Source organism: Ursus arctos, unplaced genomic scaffold (genome assembly GCF_023065955.2).
Source record: "Ursus arctos isolate Adak ecotype North America unplaced genomic scaffold, UrsArc2.0 scaffold_16, whole genome shotgun sequence".
In the NCBI taxonomy this organism is placed as follows: domain Eukaryota; kingdom Metazoa; phylum Chordata; class Mammalia; order Carnivora; family Ursidae; genus Ursus; species Ursus arctos.
In genome coordinates, this window is record NW_026622830.1 from 43106035 (window position 1) to 43120361 (window position 14327).

General features: G+C 44.4%; 1 protein-coding gene across 5 annotated transcripts in view; it reads left to right on the plus strand.

The window, feature by feature from the left end:
- The window catches only part of RIN2 (Ras and Rab interactor 2), a 238662-nt gene extending 226114 nt beyond the window's left edge, over positions 1–12548 (plus strand). For all 5 annotated transcript variants that reach the window (XM_026502950.4, XM_026502951.4, XM_026502957.4 and 2 more), the window contains 4 exons: positions 964–1269; positions 3084–3215; positions 7413–7576; positions 10711–12548. In XM_026502950.4, coding sequence (XP_026358735.1) covers positions 964–1269; positions 3084–3215; positions 7413–7576; positions 10711–11034 — 926 coding nt within the window. In that variant the 3' untranslated portion in view covers positions 11035–12548. The remainder of the gene's footprint in view (positions 1–963; positions 1270–3083; positions 3216–7412; positions 7577–10710) is intronic.
- The last annotated feature ends 1779 nt before the right edge of the window (positions 12549–14327 follow it).

Sequence of the window (14327 nt, forward strand, 5' to 3'; positions counted from 1 at the left end):
GCCAAGAAAGCTACTTCATTGGGCAACTATTCAAAGAAAGAGGGAAAAATAATGCCTTCCACACCTAAAGGTATTTCTAAACTCTGGCCAGAAACACATTTCAAATTTTAAAATTTTTATTTTGAAATCATTTCAGACATACAGAAAAGTTGCAATCATGTTCACCCGTTATCCTGATTCCCTGAACATTAGCCCTTCGTCATGTTTCATTTTCCTCCTTTCTCTTTGCTTACATGCACACGCATGCACACGCACATGCACACACACATGCACACACACACACACACACACCCTTCTTTTTTCTGAACATTTCAGAGTTAGTTGCAGACATTGTGTCCCTTTATCCCTAAATGCTCCGTGTGTATTTCCTAAAAACAGAGACATACCTAACCTGCAGACTATATTCACATTGCATCCAGTGTCCCACTAAAATGCTCTTTATAGCAAATGAAATAAAGAATTTGGGGTCCAGAATTCAATCTAAGATAACGTGTGTATTTAGGTGAGCTTATTTTCTCTGGAAATATTTGAAGGAATCTTGAATCTTCTCTTAGCCAGTCTTTCCTTTAAAAAAAAAAACAAAAACATATTTACTTACCTGTCAACCAGATGGTCAGTGGAGGGACTGCGTCAAAAGAATGAATGTCTTCTAGAATAGTCACCTGTGCTCATGGGGGAGGGGTCATAAAAGTAGTTAAAACAAATCTATTTCATTGTATTGACTGTCTGCAAAAAGAACTGTAAGAATTTATTATGGAAGATTCACTTTCCCCGGCTTTCCAGAAAATGTGCTGGAGAGTGAGGAGCGATGGTGCTGCTATGTTGTTGGTTGGGTGGATGTGAAGTGATAACCCGTCTGCCCTGTAGCCCATGCAGAGTTGCAGATGTCCATTCTGAGAAAGCAGACCTTGCATTTCTTCTTCCTTCAGAGAATGGTCACAGTAGCTGCACTTTCTTTGGCAGATGTGGTGCTGGAAAAAGCCATGCACAAGTGCATCTTAAAACCCCTCAAGGGACACGTGGAGGCCATGCTGAGGGACTTCCACATGGCCGATGGCTCGTGGAAACAACTCAAGGAGAACCTGCAGCTTGTGCGGCAGAGGAACCCCCAGGAGCTGGGGGTCTTCGCGCCAACCCCTGATATTGTGGATGTGGAGAAGATCAAAGTCAAATTCATGACCATGCAGAAGATGTATTCGCCGGAGAAGAAGGTCATGCTGCTGCTGAGGGTCTGCAAGCTTATTTACACTGTCATGGAGAACAACTCAGGTGAGTCGTCCAGGCTCCTTGCATTTCCCACCAGGGCCAGGGATGTGGCCGGCATGGCCGGGGACATGTCAGGCTCTCCAGTTCCCAGTTCTTCTTTGTTTCCATCTCTTGATTTCGCCAAGCAGCTCACAAAAAATTCAAGTGTCATGCTGGTGTCTGGCAGATGGGTTACTTGCAGCAGATGGGTAACACCAAGAAAAGTAAGTGGTCGAAGCAACGAGATTCTTGTATGATACCAATTTTTTAAAGATTTAGTTCAGGAAAGTGGATGCAGCTTCAGTCTCTGGAGACTGAAGTCAAATCCTTGCTCTGTGAATGAGTTCATTAAGTATGGGGCTTTGGCTACCTTAATCTACTTCTAAACTGAAGTCTCTATACCTGACATTGAATCTGACCCTGTCCTCCGTAAGGCAGGGATTAGACGAGGCAATGCAGGCATAGCCCCAACCATGATGGGAATATTAGCAATTGTCATTACTACATTTTGGCAAATGAGTGTTTGTGTCCACGATCTACGTCCGGCATGGGTCAAACAAGGAGCATTCAATAATGATATGGCTTCAGTACAACCATTTCATTGGTTCTCCCTTATTTGCTGAAGCAGCGTAATTGAATTCACAAAAGAATTACGTGGTTTTGAAAGTAAGTCCTCGGATTACCTCAGTTCTGCTTCTTATAGACTCAGGAGTAACCATGATTCGTGGCTAGTGATTGGGCCCTGCGTAGTACCAGGGCTTCGGTGAGCCCGTGATCCACTTTTCCTCTAAGTAAAATTGCTTCATGGAGAAGCAACAGACAGCAAACACAGGCTGTATTAACCACCGCTTATGCAGATGGGAATGTGTGTGCACTTTGCACGTTGTTGGGCAAAGACATTAAAATGTAAGCTCTTGAGCCGGTCGTGATAGCATCACCTCTGAAATTTGCAAACATATTTCACGTACAGGAAGTATATTTTCTGTGGTTCAGACAAACATTTATGTAAGTTCTAAAATGGTGTCTGCACAGGATTATGTTCTTCCGATGCACAGTTTCTCGGCCTTAGAATTGATGACATTTCAAATGGACAATTCTTTATTGTGGGGGCTGCTTCCTGTTTGGAGTTTATTGGCATTCCGGATGTCATTTGCACCCCACCCTCTAATCATGACAAAGAAAAATGTCTCCAGACAATGCCAAATTCCCCTCGGAGGGGGGGGCACAGTCACCCCGAGTTGAGACTCACTTATGTAATGAAAAGTAGCTATAAAGACTAAAAAAATTGTTTTGCCATGTATTAATCGTATGTATCTATTTGACATAGAGTGAATTTGCACATTTAAATAAATTAACTGTGTGCTCACATTGAGCAGAGCAAAGTTTTTTTGCTGGTCAGAGTTTGGTTCTGTCATTATGTTGATGATTAATTTCTGCAGAAAGCAGTAAGGAACACAGTAGAATTCACAGAGGATTAACCTAATAAGTGATACTTAGTAAATGTTTTATAATACTACTTGCTGAAAGGTAAACTATTTGCAAGTACTCTGTTCTGTTGCATAACTTGATGTATATCATGAAAGCATGGAGAAAATCTTTCATGTGTCCATTGACTCGCAGACATTTCATTCTGAAATTGTATGTTAGGGCTGGTGTCTGGCATGAGCAGCCAGGAGGGTCACAGACTGCATAGGATTCCAGAAACACCCACCTCTGTTTATGAATAGCACATTTCCCCAGATGACTCCTAGCTACCTAATAAAAGCAGTATGCGTAGGATATGAAAGAAAGAAGTGTTGGTAAAAATATTCCCATCTTCCCCTTTCTTCCGATCCCAGGGAGGATGTATGGAGCTGACGATTTTTTACCAGTCCTGACCTACGTCATAGCTCAGTGTGACATGTTGGAACTGGACACTGAAATTGAGTACATGATGGAGCTCTTAGACCCGTCACTGTTACATGGAGAAGGTAACAATCGCTTGAAGATATGGGAAGAATGGGGGTGCCTTTTTTTGGTTTTGTTTCCTTTTTTTTTTCTTGAAATGAAATTCACATAGCATCAGATTAGCTATTTTAACATGAACTATTCAGTGACATTTGGTACCTTCAGAGTTTTGTGCGATCCACCATCTCTCTTTTGCCTCAAATAAATAATAGGTTTTCATCACGCCAAGGTAAAACCCCATGCCCATTCAGCAGTCCTGTGGGTGCTTTTTTGACATTGTAAGGGTTAACTATGGTTTTAATTTCTTTTTTGACTTAAAAGAATGTGCTGACTTTTTTCTAATTATAAAAGTAATCCATATTCATTGTAGAAAATATAGAAAAGTCAGAAAACCACAAAAATAGAACCCAGCCATAAATATACTTCACTGAGATTGGTTAATTGTGATAAAAAAATTATTGAATGGAAAAAAAATGCCCTTTTTAAAAAGAAATGGTTTCCTTGAGGAATAAGAAGGGTATAAACTTTCATGAGAGAATATGTTCACTACCAGAAAAATATCCTGCTGTTCTATCAGTGAAACAGTGAAGGCTGGCCTTTTGTTTTCATCTGTTTAAAATATTTGTTCTCAAGATGAAAACAGCATTGATTTTCTTTTCTATTTAAATAATTGTATCTGCTCACTGTTAAAATACAAATGCAGTGGAGTAAAATCTGGGCAGTTTGCTTTCAACTTACCTTGTCAGTTTAGTCTCCTTCTTGTGTCTGCCTGACCCCAACATGTCTTAGCAGAAATTCCTTCTCCTTACACATGGGTTAGGTATTTTATCCTGGAAATAATTGGGATGTTTGTCATTGTGGTGCACAGCCTTGAAAAGCAGAAATAACTGGGGCTCTTATGTGAGCTTGTCTTTTTAAAGAAGAACGAATCAGGGTCTTTGCATTGTGAATCCTGTTAATCCATTTTCATGAGCCCAGATGGCCCCTGAGTGGTGAATTGTTGCATAGAACTCTTTTTGTTTTTGTTTTTTCTTTTCTCCACTGAGTTTTAGTCTGGCCTTAAGTAAAAGAGGTCCATGTGCTGATTGGATTCTGCAGGGAATGTGTCATATCAGGATTTTCCCTGGAGAGAAACTGAAATGCATTGTCACCCCCAGAATGTGTCCCTTAATCCCCTAAGTCCTCAGTGCTTGGCCTTTTTATCAGAGGGTCTGTCCTCCCTGGAACCCTCGAGTTACAGGTATATGCTTCCCACCCCTTGAGGGACAGTGCTGACTCAGGATTAGGGATGAATATCTTTTCATCCTATTCCTCCCACCCCCAGAGAGTATGAATGAACCTCTTTGATCCTTTTAGCCTCCCCCTGTTTACCCCTCCCTTCACTAATATTCTTCACCCTGGAACCAGACATTCCATGATGATCCTTCAAGATCCTGCCTGGAGCTTTCCTGGCCCGCTGTGGGATTTAACAGGAGAGGGGAAAGCATGTGGTTTTGTCCAAGGACCAATAGAAGCATACCTTAGTCTCCATGCCCTGCTTTCCTTTCTTCTACTGCATTATTATTACAATTTCATATGTGTCTGGGCATTGTTTTCATTTCAGTTGTTTTGAGCTCTAATCATGCTTAATTCTGAGAATGAGTACATCAAACTCTTGGGACTTTGGGGAAAGGGCATGTCAGTTTCATTCAGAAAATTACCATTCTGTTGCTGGCAATGTATACTTAGGACAAACTTATGCTTACATCTTGTGGCCCGAGGACTGAGACAGCCACTTCCTGCCACCCTTCCCAGCATTTCCCCAGCATCAGGCACGGCCCTGGGCACCATGCTGGTGACAGTTGGGCAGGTGGCTGTCCTCACCTCCAGGAATCACATAGGAAAGAAAGACAAGGACCCAGAAGAGTGAAAGTATGGAGCAGCCAATGAGCTTGTACTTAAACTAGAGCCTGCCTCCACTTAACTGTCTCAGGCTTCCTGGCTTCTTTCCTTGGGAAAACAGGCTGGCCCAGCCGGGTTGGCTGTGGTTACAGACTAGGCCTGCACATCAGGGACCTGAAGCTATGCAGACCAGGAGGAAGACACACATTACTAACCCAGCCCTCTGCGGCCTGCCTAAAGCCCTCTTTGGTTTTCGGGTCAGCAGCCCACATCTCTTTTCTGCTGTTTAAGCAGGTAGTTTCATTTACGGAAAAGGCGTCATAGAATTCCTCTTAAGTGCACAGCTCTTGTGGGAGGGTTACAGTTTTGCTGAAATGTAACCCTTCTTCTAATTGCATCCACATGTTTCGAAGTGTGGTCAACATTGGGCTTCCAGAATTTTGAGTTTTCTCCTTAGTGCCCTGGACGGATCAGAGCTATGGAGTCTAAAATTTGACATCCAAAGGGAACACCCTCCCTCCCAAACTTGATTGTAATGGTCCCTCCGAGCCCCAGCTCCAAAACTGGCACCTCCACACAGCCTTACTTGAATACTTAAGTCCCTGCTGATTGCTCTTGAAATCCTGTGTGTAGCATTTAAATTCTGTACCACAGGGGCGCCTGGGTGGCACAGCGGTTAAGCGTCTGCCTTCGGCTCAGGGCGTGATCCCGGTGTTATGGGATCGAGCCCCACATCAGGCTCCTCCGCTATGAGCCTGCTTCTCCTCTCCCACTCCCCCTGCCTGTGTTCCCTCTCTCGCTGGCTGTCTCTATCTCTGTTGAATAAATAAATAAAATCTTAAAAAAAAAAAATTCTGTACCACCAAGTTTCATACTCAGCTGTGTGCTGATTTGTTCTCAGGGCAAATATTTAGTAAAAATCAGCTACTCAGAACTCTGTACTAACATGTGGGAAGTTCCATAGGGAACTTGCACCCAGTTGGGGGGGGGGGGTGGGCATTGAGCTATTCAGGGAACTTGAAACAAGTATCCTGTTGTGTGCATGGGACCTGTATTGCCCAGAGTGGGCTAGGTGATGCTACACTGAAACAAAACCCCCCATATCTCTGTCAGTGACCCGAAAACCACAAAGGTGTGTTCCTTTCTAAGTTACATGTCCGGTACAGTTTGCTGGGGGCTGTGCTCATTTCTCGGATGGTAGACCAGTTGCCACTTCAAATGTTGTCACTTGTTGACAAGAGAGAGAGTTCTTGAGAGTCTTGCATTAGCAGCTAAACACTTTGGCCATGAACAAAACAACTAACTTGGAATCCGCATGAATAAACCCGCTATACCTGTTTTCTTTAATAAATTCATAAATTCTGTAAAGCTGGGACTCAGATTCTGTTTCTTACAAACCTACCCCCTGCTCTATACCCGGTTTGGGCTCACAATAGAAATTCAATAGATACTTTGAGAAAAGTGTCTCTCAAGTTAAAATATGCGGAGCTCAAGTAGGGAATTTTTCATAAGCATTAGGGGCGCCCCCTAGTGGTCCACTAGCATGGAGCTTACAAGTTCACCAAAGGCATCTAAATATAGTTTAGGACCAAGGTATGAACCCACTTATATGCATCTCACGGTGTTGCGAGTCTTTTAACACTCACTAAACACAAGAAATCATTCGTAAGTGCACCTACTTGCCTTCACTTGTGAATTATTTTTTCCTAAATGTCACGTTGCGTTAGCCCTCAAGTAAGGATAAGAAAGGGAATCAGGAAGGAAGTTTGGAGAATCCATGTTATGGCGAACACGCTTGTATACTGTGCAGTTCTCTCAAAGTGTATAGTTTACTTAAAATTTGGAAAATATTAATTCCTAAAAGAAAAGCCCCAAAGCAAGTATTGCCAAGAGATGCGTGGACTCCTGCTCAAGAAGTGAATGATTCTAAGCCCAGAGTGCTGGACCCCACTATCCTCATGTGTCTCCCCGCCTTCATCAGGCCCTGACCTTTCCCGACAAAGCACTTTCACAATTGCACTGAAATAATCTAGAGATTTTGTATGTCTCACCCATCAGAATGGAAATTCCGGTAGTGAAAACAGGGCGCTGTCAGCCTGGCCCGACGGCGCCGCCTAGCGCTGGCCCATGCCGGGGTCCTCCAGTACTTCCATAGGATGAATGAATGAATGGAGGGAGGAAGGTGGGAAGTACTCGCGCTCTTGGACACCAGCTTCTGGTCCCACAAGGAATGCATATGGAGACAATAGGAAGCATGACCTCTGCTTCTGTTGTCCGCACCGGCTACCACCAGAGTATAAATCACTGGATAACTAACTCATTCTTTCTGCCCTTCCCAGGAGGTTACTACTTGACAAGCGCCTATGGGGCACTTTCTCTGATAAAGAATTTCCAAGAAGAACAAGCCGCGCGACTGCTCAGCTCAGAGACCAGGGACACCCTGAGGCAGTGGCACAAACGGAGAACCACCAACCGGACCATCCCCTCGGTGGACGACTTTCAGGTACGTGGCTGGCTGTGGCGACGACCGGGGCCGAGTGCCACCCTGCTCTCCGGGGAGGCAGTCCTGGCTCACACAGCACACACAGCCCGGGCGCCTGAGGTCCCCCGTTGTCAGATCATCCGGTGGAAAAGGGATATTTTAAAGCACCCTCTGACCTTGTTGTTTCACTTCTCTGTTTTCTTTGAATTAAAAAAAAAAAAAATACATGTGGGTTTGGCCCAAGTTTTGCTGCCCTTAAGAAAACAAAGCCAGATTAAGTCACGATTTCTCCCAGAATGTCCCGCATGGATGCAGAGCACCTGAGCAGACAAGAAGTCAAAAAGAAGGAAGCCCTTGGCACAGGTGGTGGGTGTTTTATTTTATGAGATTGGCCAAGTGGAAGTAGCAGTGTTAGGCACTGCAGTTGACTTGGTCTCTCTGAGAAGAGGGAGAGGTGCGGTGATGTCTTCCCTGTTCTTTCTTTTTCTCTCCCCGCCCCCTCAAGACGGAAGACTCCAGAAGCTCATTGGCAGCCTCAGCTCTGGCAGCCAGTCGGGGCCAGAGTTTCAGAGTAAGCATCTGAGCCAAATCCTGCCTGGATCCCCATCCGGAGTTTTCATGGCCATGAGCTGGAAGTGTGGGATTCCCAAAGACCTGGTTTTTCAGGGAGGAAAGGCAGATTAAGGCTGTAGACTTCTTGTCCAACACAACTCTTGATTTGCTCGTAGTCAGTGACATTATGAATAAGTCCTCAAATGTCTTTGAATAGTATTTTCAAAGTTTCAAACTGAATTATAAAACCTGACGAGGTTTTGTTTCTGTGTGTCATGTGGTGAATTTCAAAGCAAGACAGATTAGTCTCTATGTTCAGAATCACCTTCCTTGCCTTTTTCTCTTCTTGATGCTCTGAAAATACTCGGAGGTTCAAAGTCAGCCCATTGTGGAAAGGCAAGATCAGCAAGTCTTTCTCCAAGAGAGCACCAGTCTCAGAAATACATTCCCAAGTGCATAAATCTAAAAAGAATGCCTACTGTACTCCCTTCCCCAACCCTCTTGAACGGATTGTTGAAGAACTGTCCATGTGTTAAATGATTTAGCATGTGCAGTCTCTTGGGATACTGTGATATTGGCTGGGTGTCAAGAGGATTCCTGAGGTCCTACAGCCTCTGAGGAGAAGCACAAAGGAAATGAGAAAAGCTCATGTTTCCATCTCCCTGCCTGCCACCAGCCCCTCACTCCATCTGTAGCTTCTAACCTGGAGCCCCCCAGATTCCGCAGAGCTCCTCCCCACTGGCCTCTCTCCCTTGGGATATACACACCTGCTTAGAATATAACCGAGACGGACGCCTGGGTGGCTCAGTCGGTTAAGCATCTGCTCAGAGGGGCGCCTGGGTGGCACAGCGGTTAAGCGCCTGCCTTCGGCTCAGGGCATGATCCTGGTGTTATGGGATCGAGCCCCACATCAGGCTCCTCCGCTATGAGCCTGCTTCTTCCTCTCCCACTCCCCCTGCTTGTGTTCCCTCTCTCGCTGGCTGTCTCTATCTCTGTCAAATAAATAAATAAAATATTAAAAAACAAAAAAAAAGCATCACTCAGAGTCATGATCCCAGGATCCTGGGATCAAGTCCCGTGTCAGGCTCCTTGCTTGGCAGGGAGCCTGCTTCTCCCTCTGCCTGCCCCTCCTCCTGCTTGTGCTGTCTCTCTCGCTGTCTCTCTCTGACAAATAAATAAATAAAATCTTAAAAAAAAAAAAAAAAGAATATAACCCGAGAGAGGAATTGTCAGTGCTTAGCTTGGTTGTAAAAGTGAAAAGGCAGAGGCGAAGCTCCACTTGGAACTCCTAGATCAGGGTCATGGACATGCACAGTGGTCTCCTCACATTGGAGAGATGGCACACCACAGTGGTGAAGACTAGAACACTGGCTTTCCCGCTCACAAGCTGTGTGGCCTGAGGCAAGTTACTTAGTTCTTCTGTACTTCAGTTTCTTCTCTGGTCAAATGGGGATGGTGTAGACTTCCTTACAAAGTTCTCTTCAGGAGTCAGTGGGTTAATGCTACCCAGCGTGTGAGCTAAGTGTTGGGGGCAGTGGGATGGGAGAGGAGGGGGTTGGTAACATGGATCATGTGTGTTCTCTAGGGTGTTCAGATTCAAGATCGTCAGAGCTCTCTTACACATGCAGAGTTCACTGTCTTTTCCCAACGCTTTTCCTCCCATCCACCCAGTAGTAAACCCTCAAGGTAGCCACGTGGGAATCTGGGCCGAGAGCACCATTTCCCTTCACTCCTGAGCTGGGGCACCAGATTTAGAAAAGGGAAACGTATTTGTTTTCTGTCTGGACGTTTGCAGTTTTATCTGGTCACCTCATTCCTGACGAAGTGGAAAATGAGAACCGTCCCAGAGAGCCTGGTTTGAGCGTAGGGTTCTTTATAGCTCACCAGGGCTTTGCGCGTGCGAGGAGCAGGTTTACGGTATGTCTTGATAGCAGGTGCCTGGTGCTGTTTGCAGAGCCCAGCCCAAGAATTCCCAATCATTTCGCTTCAACAACACCCTGCCCTGAATCAGCGTCATCCCCCCGGAGCCTCGGATGAGGTTGAACCACATGAAATTGCCACTCGAGGAGGTAAAAAATGGTCAAACATCCGCAGTGTCTTGTGGTCCCGTGTAACATTCTTGCCTTTGTTTAGGCGTCATTAAAAGTGTCCAAAGTGAGCCCAGTACGTGCTCTTGTGTCCTCATGTTTTAAATGTGACTTCTGGTGTGGGCTCTTCTGCTGGTTGGTTTTCTTCTCAAGCTGGGGATAAATCCAGCATTGGAACCGGTTCCCACCCTTAGCCGGAGCTTTCTTAGTCAGGCTTTCTGAGGGACGCTAAGATCAGAGCAGTCCTGCTGGCCTTCCTGCTGCTTGTATTTATTTGCAGCACATCAGGATACAGCCACTCAGTCCGTATAGTTGTCCCCTCCATTGTCCAAATTCAGAGCAGCCGCTTTCCTCTCACCCGAGGCCTCGCATCCTGCCAGGTCGGTCCTGCCAGGCCAGAGCCTGGCCTGGCTCATGAGTTAGACCTCGCCCTTGCATTATCGTGCTGGCTTATTGGTCTGTCTTGTTTTCTCTTCTGATTGGTCTCCCACATCTCTTTTTTTTTTCCACCTGCAGAATTACCTCCGAGTTGCGTTCCAGGAGGTCAACAGTGGCTGCACGGGAAAGACCCTCCTCGTGAGACCTTACGTTACCACCGAGGACGTGTGCCAGCTCTGTGCTGAGAAGTTCAAGGTGGGGGACCCTGAGGAGTACAGCCTCTTTCTCTTTGTTGACGAAACGTGGCAGCAGCTGGCAGAGGACACTTACCCTCAGAAAATCAAGGCTGAGCTGCACAGCCGGCCACAACCCCACATCTTCCACTTTGTCTACAAGCGCATCAAGAACGATCCTTATGGTGTCATTTTCCAGAATGGGGAAGAAGATCTCACCACCTCATAGAAGAGACGAGACTCCCCCGTGGCACATCCAAAGGGGGGTTAGGAACCTTGCCTTCTGGCTTCCACGTGCTTGTGCTTGAAAAGCAGTCAGTCACCTCCTCGGGGACCCCTCGGTTCAGTGACTAAGCCGTCCATGGGCTGACTTGGCCAAGGGCATCCTTATCCATGTTGCCCAGGCAAGGTAGCTGAGGTTCATGAAATGATAGGATGCTCCTTCAAAGATGGAAGAATTGCATTCGATAGTTTAGTTGTCCCGAGATTGTTTGCTACCGACGCCCCGGCCAGGTTCTAGGTCGGCTCACATGTACGTGTATGTCCTGAATAAACATTTAGGGTGCGAGCTCTTCTCTTCAGTTCAACAGCAGGTGTTTGCCAAGCCTGTCCGATGCAGTGCATCAGGTATGTCTCAGTTCTGTGGATGGCTCTATCCTTCTTTCCTACCTTCTTCCTTCTTTTCTTTCTGTTCTCTCTCTCTTTTTTTTTTTTTTACAAAGAGCCTTTGTGTTTTTATATATTTCATAGAAATTTTTATAGCAGTTGCAGGTAAACTGTCAGGATTGGTTTTTAAAATATTTTTGTAACTTTAAAATATTCTATAATTATGCATGTGATTTTAACATTTAATATTCAAAAAGAAATCTCTTGCTGGATTTGAGAGTATTGCATTTTTAAAATGTCTCTCTTCTGTAACTGGATGTTTTGTGGGGAAAGACTGCTGGATTTCTTAAAGCAATGTATTACTGACACTGGCCACAGAATGCCTTTGGAAATCTGATGTACTGTTACCTTGTTCGCGCTCAGTGGTATTGTGCTCTTTCGTGTTTTAACCAAGTGATGCTGAGGATCAGGAGAGAAATGAATGTAGAGAGAGGCTGAGAGAGAAAAACAGACTCTAACAGAGGACTAAGGATGTAGTCTGCTGGTTCAGACTCCTTGAAGGAAGTGGTAAAAGGAAATGGAAGGGTCCACTTACGCTGAAAATACTGTAAATATGCATTGAGATTTGGCAAAATCTATCCAACGTTATTTGCTTTTGGAAACAATTTTGAAAACCCCAGGAGGAGGGGGAAAAAAATAAGGATAACACTTGCCCCACCTTTTCCACATAAATCAAAACTAACAGCATCAGATTATTTGGGGGCAGAAACCACGTGTGTATAATGTGACTTCCATTGAGTGAAGTAAGATGCTGTTTGGAAAAGAGTTCGCGATGCCACCCAAAAGCCAATCTGTGTTATAAGAATGTATGAAGTTAACTTCATGTTTTATGAGACCTGTTTGGGGGTGCACAGAGTATGAGGGTCCTGTTTCAACGTGACACAGGGAGTCACAAGAACATGTTATTGTACTGTGTAAAGATGCATCGTCATCTAATTTGGTGGGCTTTGTACTTTGTACCTTTGTTTTAGCTTTTGCTGTACATCTAGAACCCTCAGCACATACTGTGTTGTACTTCCTTTTGTAAATGATTTTTTAAATGGAATTTTGCACATAATACATTGTAATACTGTATGATAAGCATGTGTGAAGATTTTTGAAATACTGAGTTGTCCTTTTTTCTCCTTCAAGAAGCAGAGGATAATTACGCACCACCCAGTGTTATGCAAATCTGAAATGCACACCAGGGTTTGTGGTTCGATAAGAGGAAGTGGAAAAGTTTGCATTTTTGCAGGAGCCCAAAAATCCAGGAGGATAAGGAAAAGAATAGTGTTCCAATCTGAAAGGATTTCCGGTGTTATCTATGACAGTTCGTGGCTTAGTTGGACCTAGAGAAAAATCGCTGTTAATCAGAAGGGCCCCACAGACCACCCCCCACCATTCTTATGTGATCTCTGAAGTGTCCTGTCCAAGAATTGAGTGCTCTTTCAAAGTTCAACAGGGCAGGCGCTCCTTTTTGCCGCCATTTTCCTATGCTTGGAACTATCCTGGCAGATAGCCAGTGCTTGATAAGTCCTTGTTGACTGAACGAACTTTTCTAACCCCTCAGTAGGATGGATACTTAAAGATCAGAGCAACAGCTGAATGAACTGCCTGCTTTTTATATTTACAATGAATTAAAAATGGGGACAGTTGAATCCACATTGCTGTCCTCCCCACCCTCCAAATTCAGGTCATTTTTGTCCTCTTCCTTAGAAATCAGTGCACAGCAATTTAAAGCAAACCCCAACGTCTGAATGGGAGGCAGCCTTCAGGGAGATGAGAGAGAGATCAAATTAGGACAGATTCGTGTGAGCAGAAGAAAACATCACAAGACAGCCCCTGGTTTTGTCATTGGGCAATGCTTCCCTGCTAAAATTACAACATAACATGTGTCTTGATTTTTTTCCCCCACGCAGACATTTCTCACTTCTCAAATTGCCAGGAAACAGATTTTGGTGAAGTTTGGAAGAAATAAGAGGAGAGTAAAAATACACATGATGGGTGGAGGGAGAAGAGAATGTATTTCCAAATCTAAAATTATGTGATAAAAGTTGAACGCTAGCCAGAAGGAAAGATTTTTTTTTAATTTTTAAATTTTTTTATATTGTGGGCACTGTCAAAGATTCCCCCCTCAGGGACGCAGAATAGAAATAGAAACTTAATAAAGTAGTTCAGTATTATGTGGAAGTTACAACTTTAGGTCTATTGGAAAACAAAAGGCAGGAAACCCAACCATGAATGCGTTCATTCATAAATGTGACTTCGCTTCCATTGGGCAGCTCCTACCTTCATCTGGAAGAGACTAGAAATGAAAGCATGCTGGTTATTAACAGCACTGCCTGGTTACTCCCCAAAAGTCAGAGAGAAATGGCATAATACATGGGGCACACGTTTCTTAATCACCTGGCTGTATCTGATAGTAAAATCCTAAAAATCATCATTTTCCAGACCATGTTAATGATGGTGAATTTGAACCCAAACGTGTTGTTGGTTATTTAGTTCACCCAAACCAAATTGGAAATGTGAAAAATGTATATAACGTTGCAGATTAATGAGCAGACGGTAAGAACAAAAGGAGGAGGAGACTATCTGGTATTTGTGTCAGAGAACAGGTTTTTATTTGAGAAAGTTCTATTTTTCTCCAATATCAAAGGATGGGTGGCAGATGGCACCAGCTTTTCCCACGTGAACACCGACTTTGCCAGAAGAATAGTCACGGGAAGTTTTAAAAGTACTCAGAAAGATCTGGTGGAGGTTTAATAGAGTGGTCCCCACAGTCTGCCCTCAAACCCCCAACCCAGCGGGAAAATCTCCATTTTTTATTGAACCCAGGCAGTTGGGGATTGGGGGCAGCTTCTCATCTCGATTGGAAGA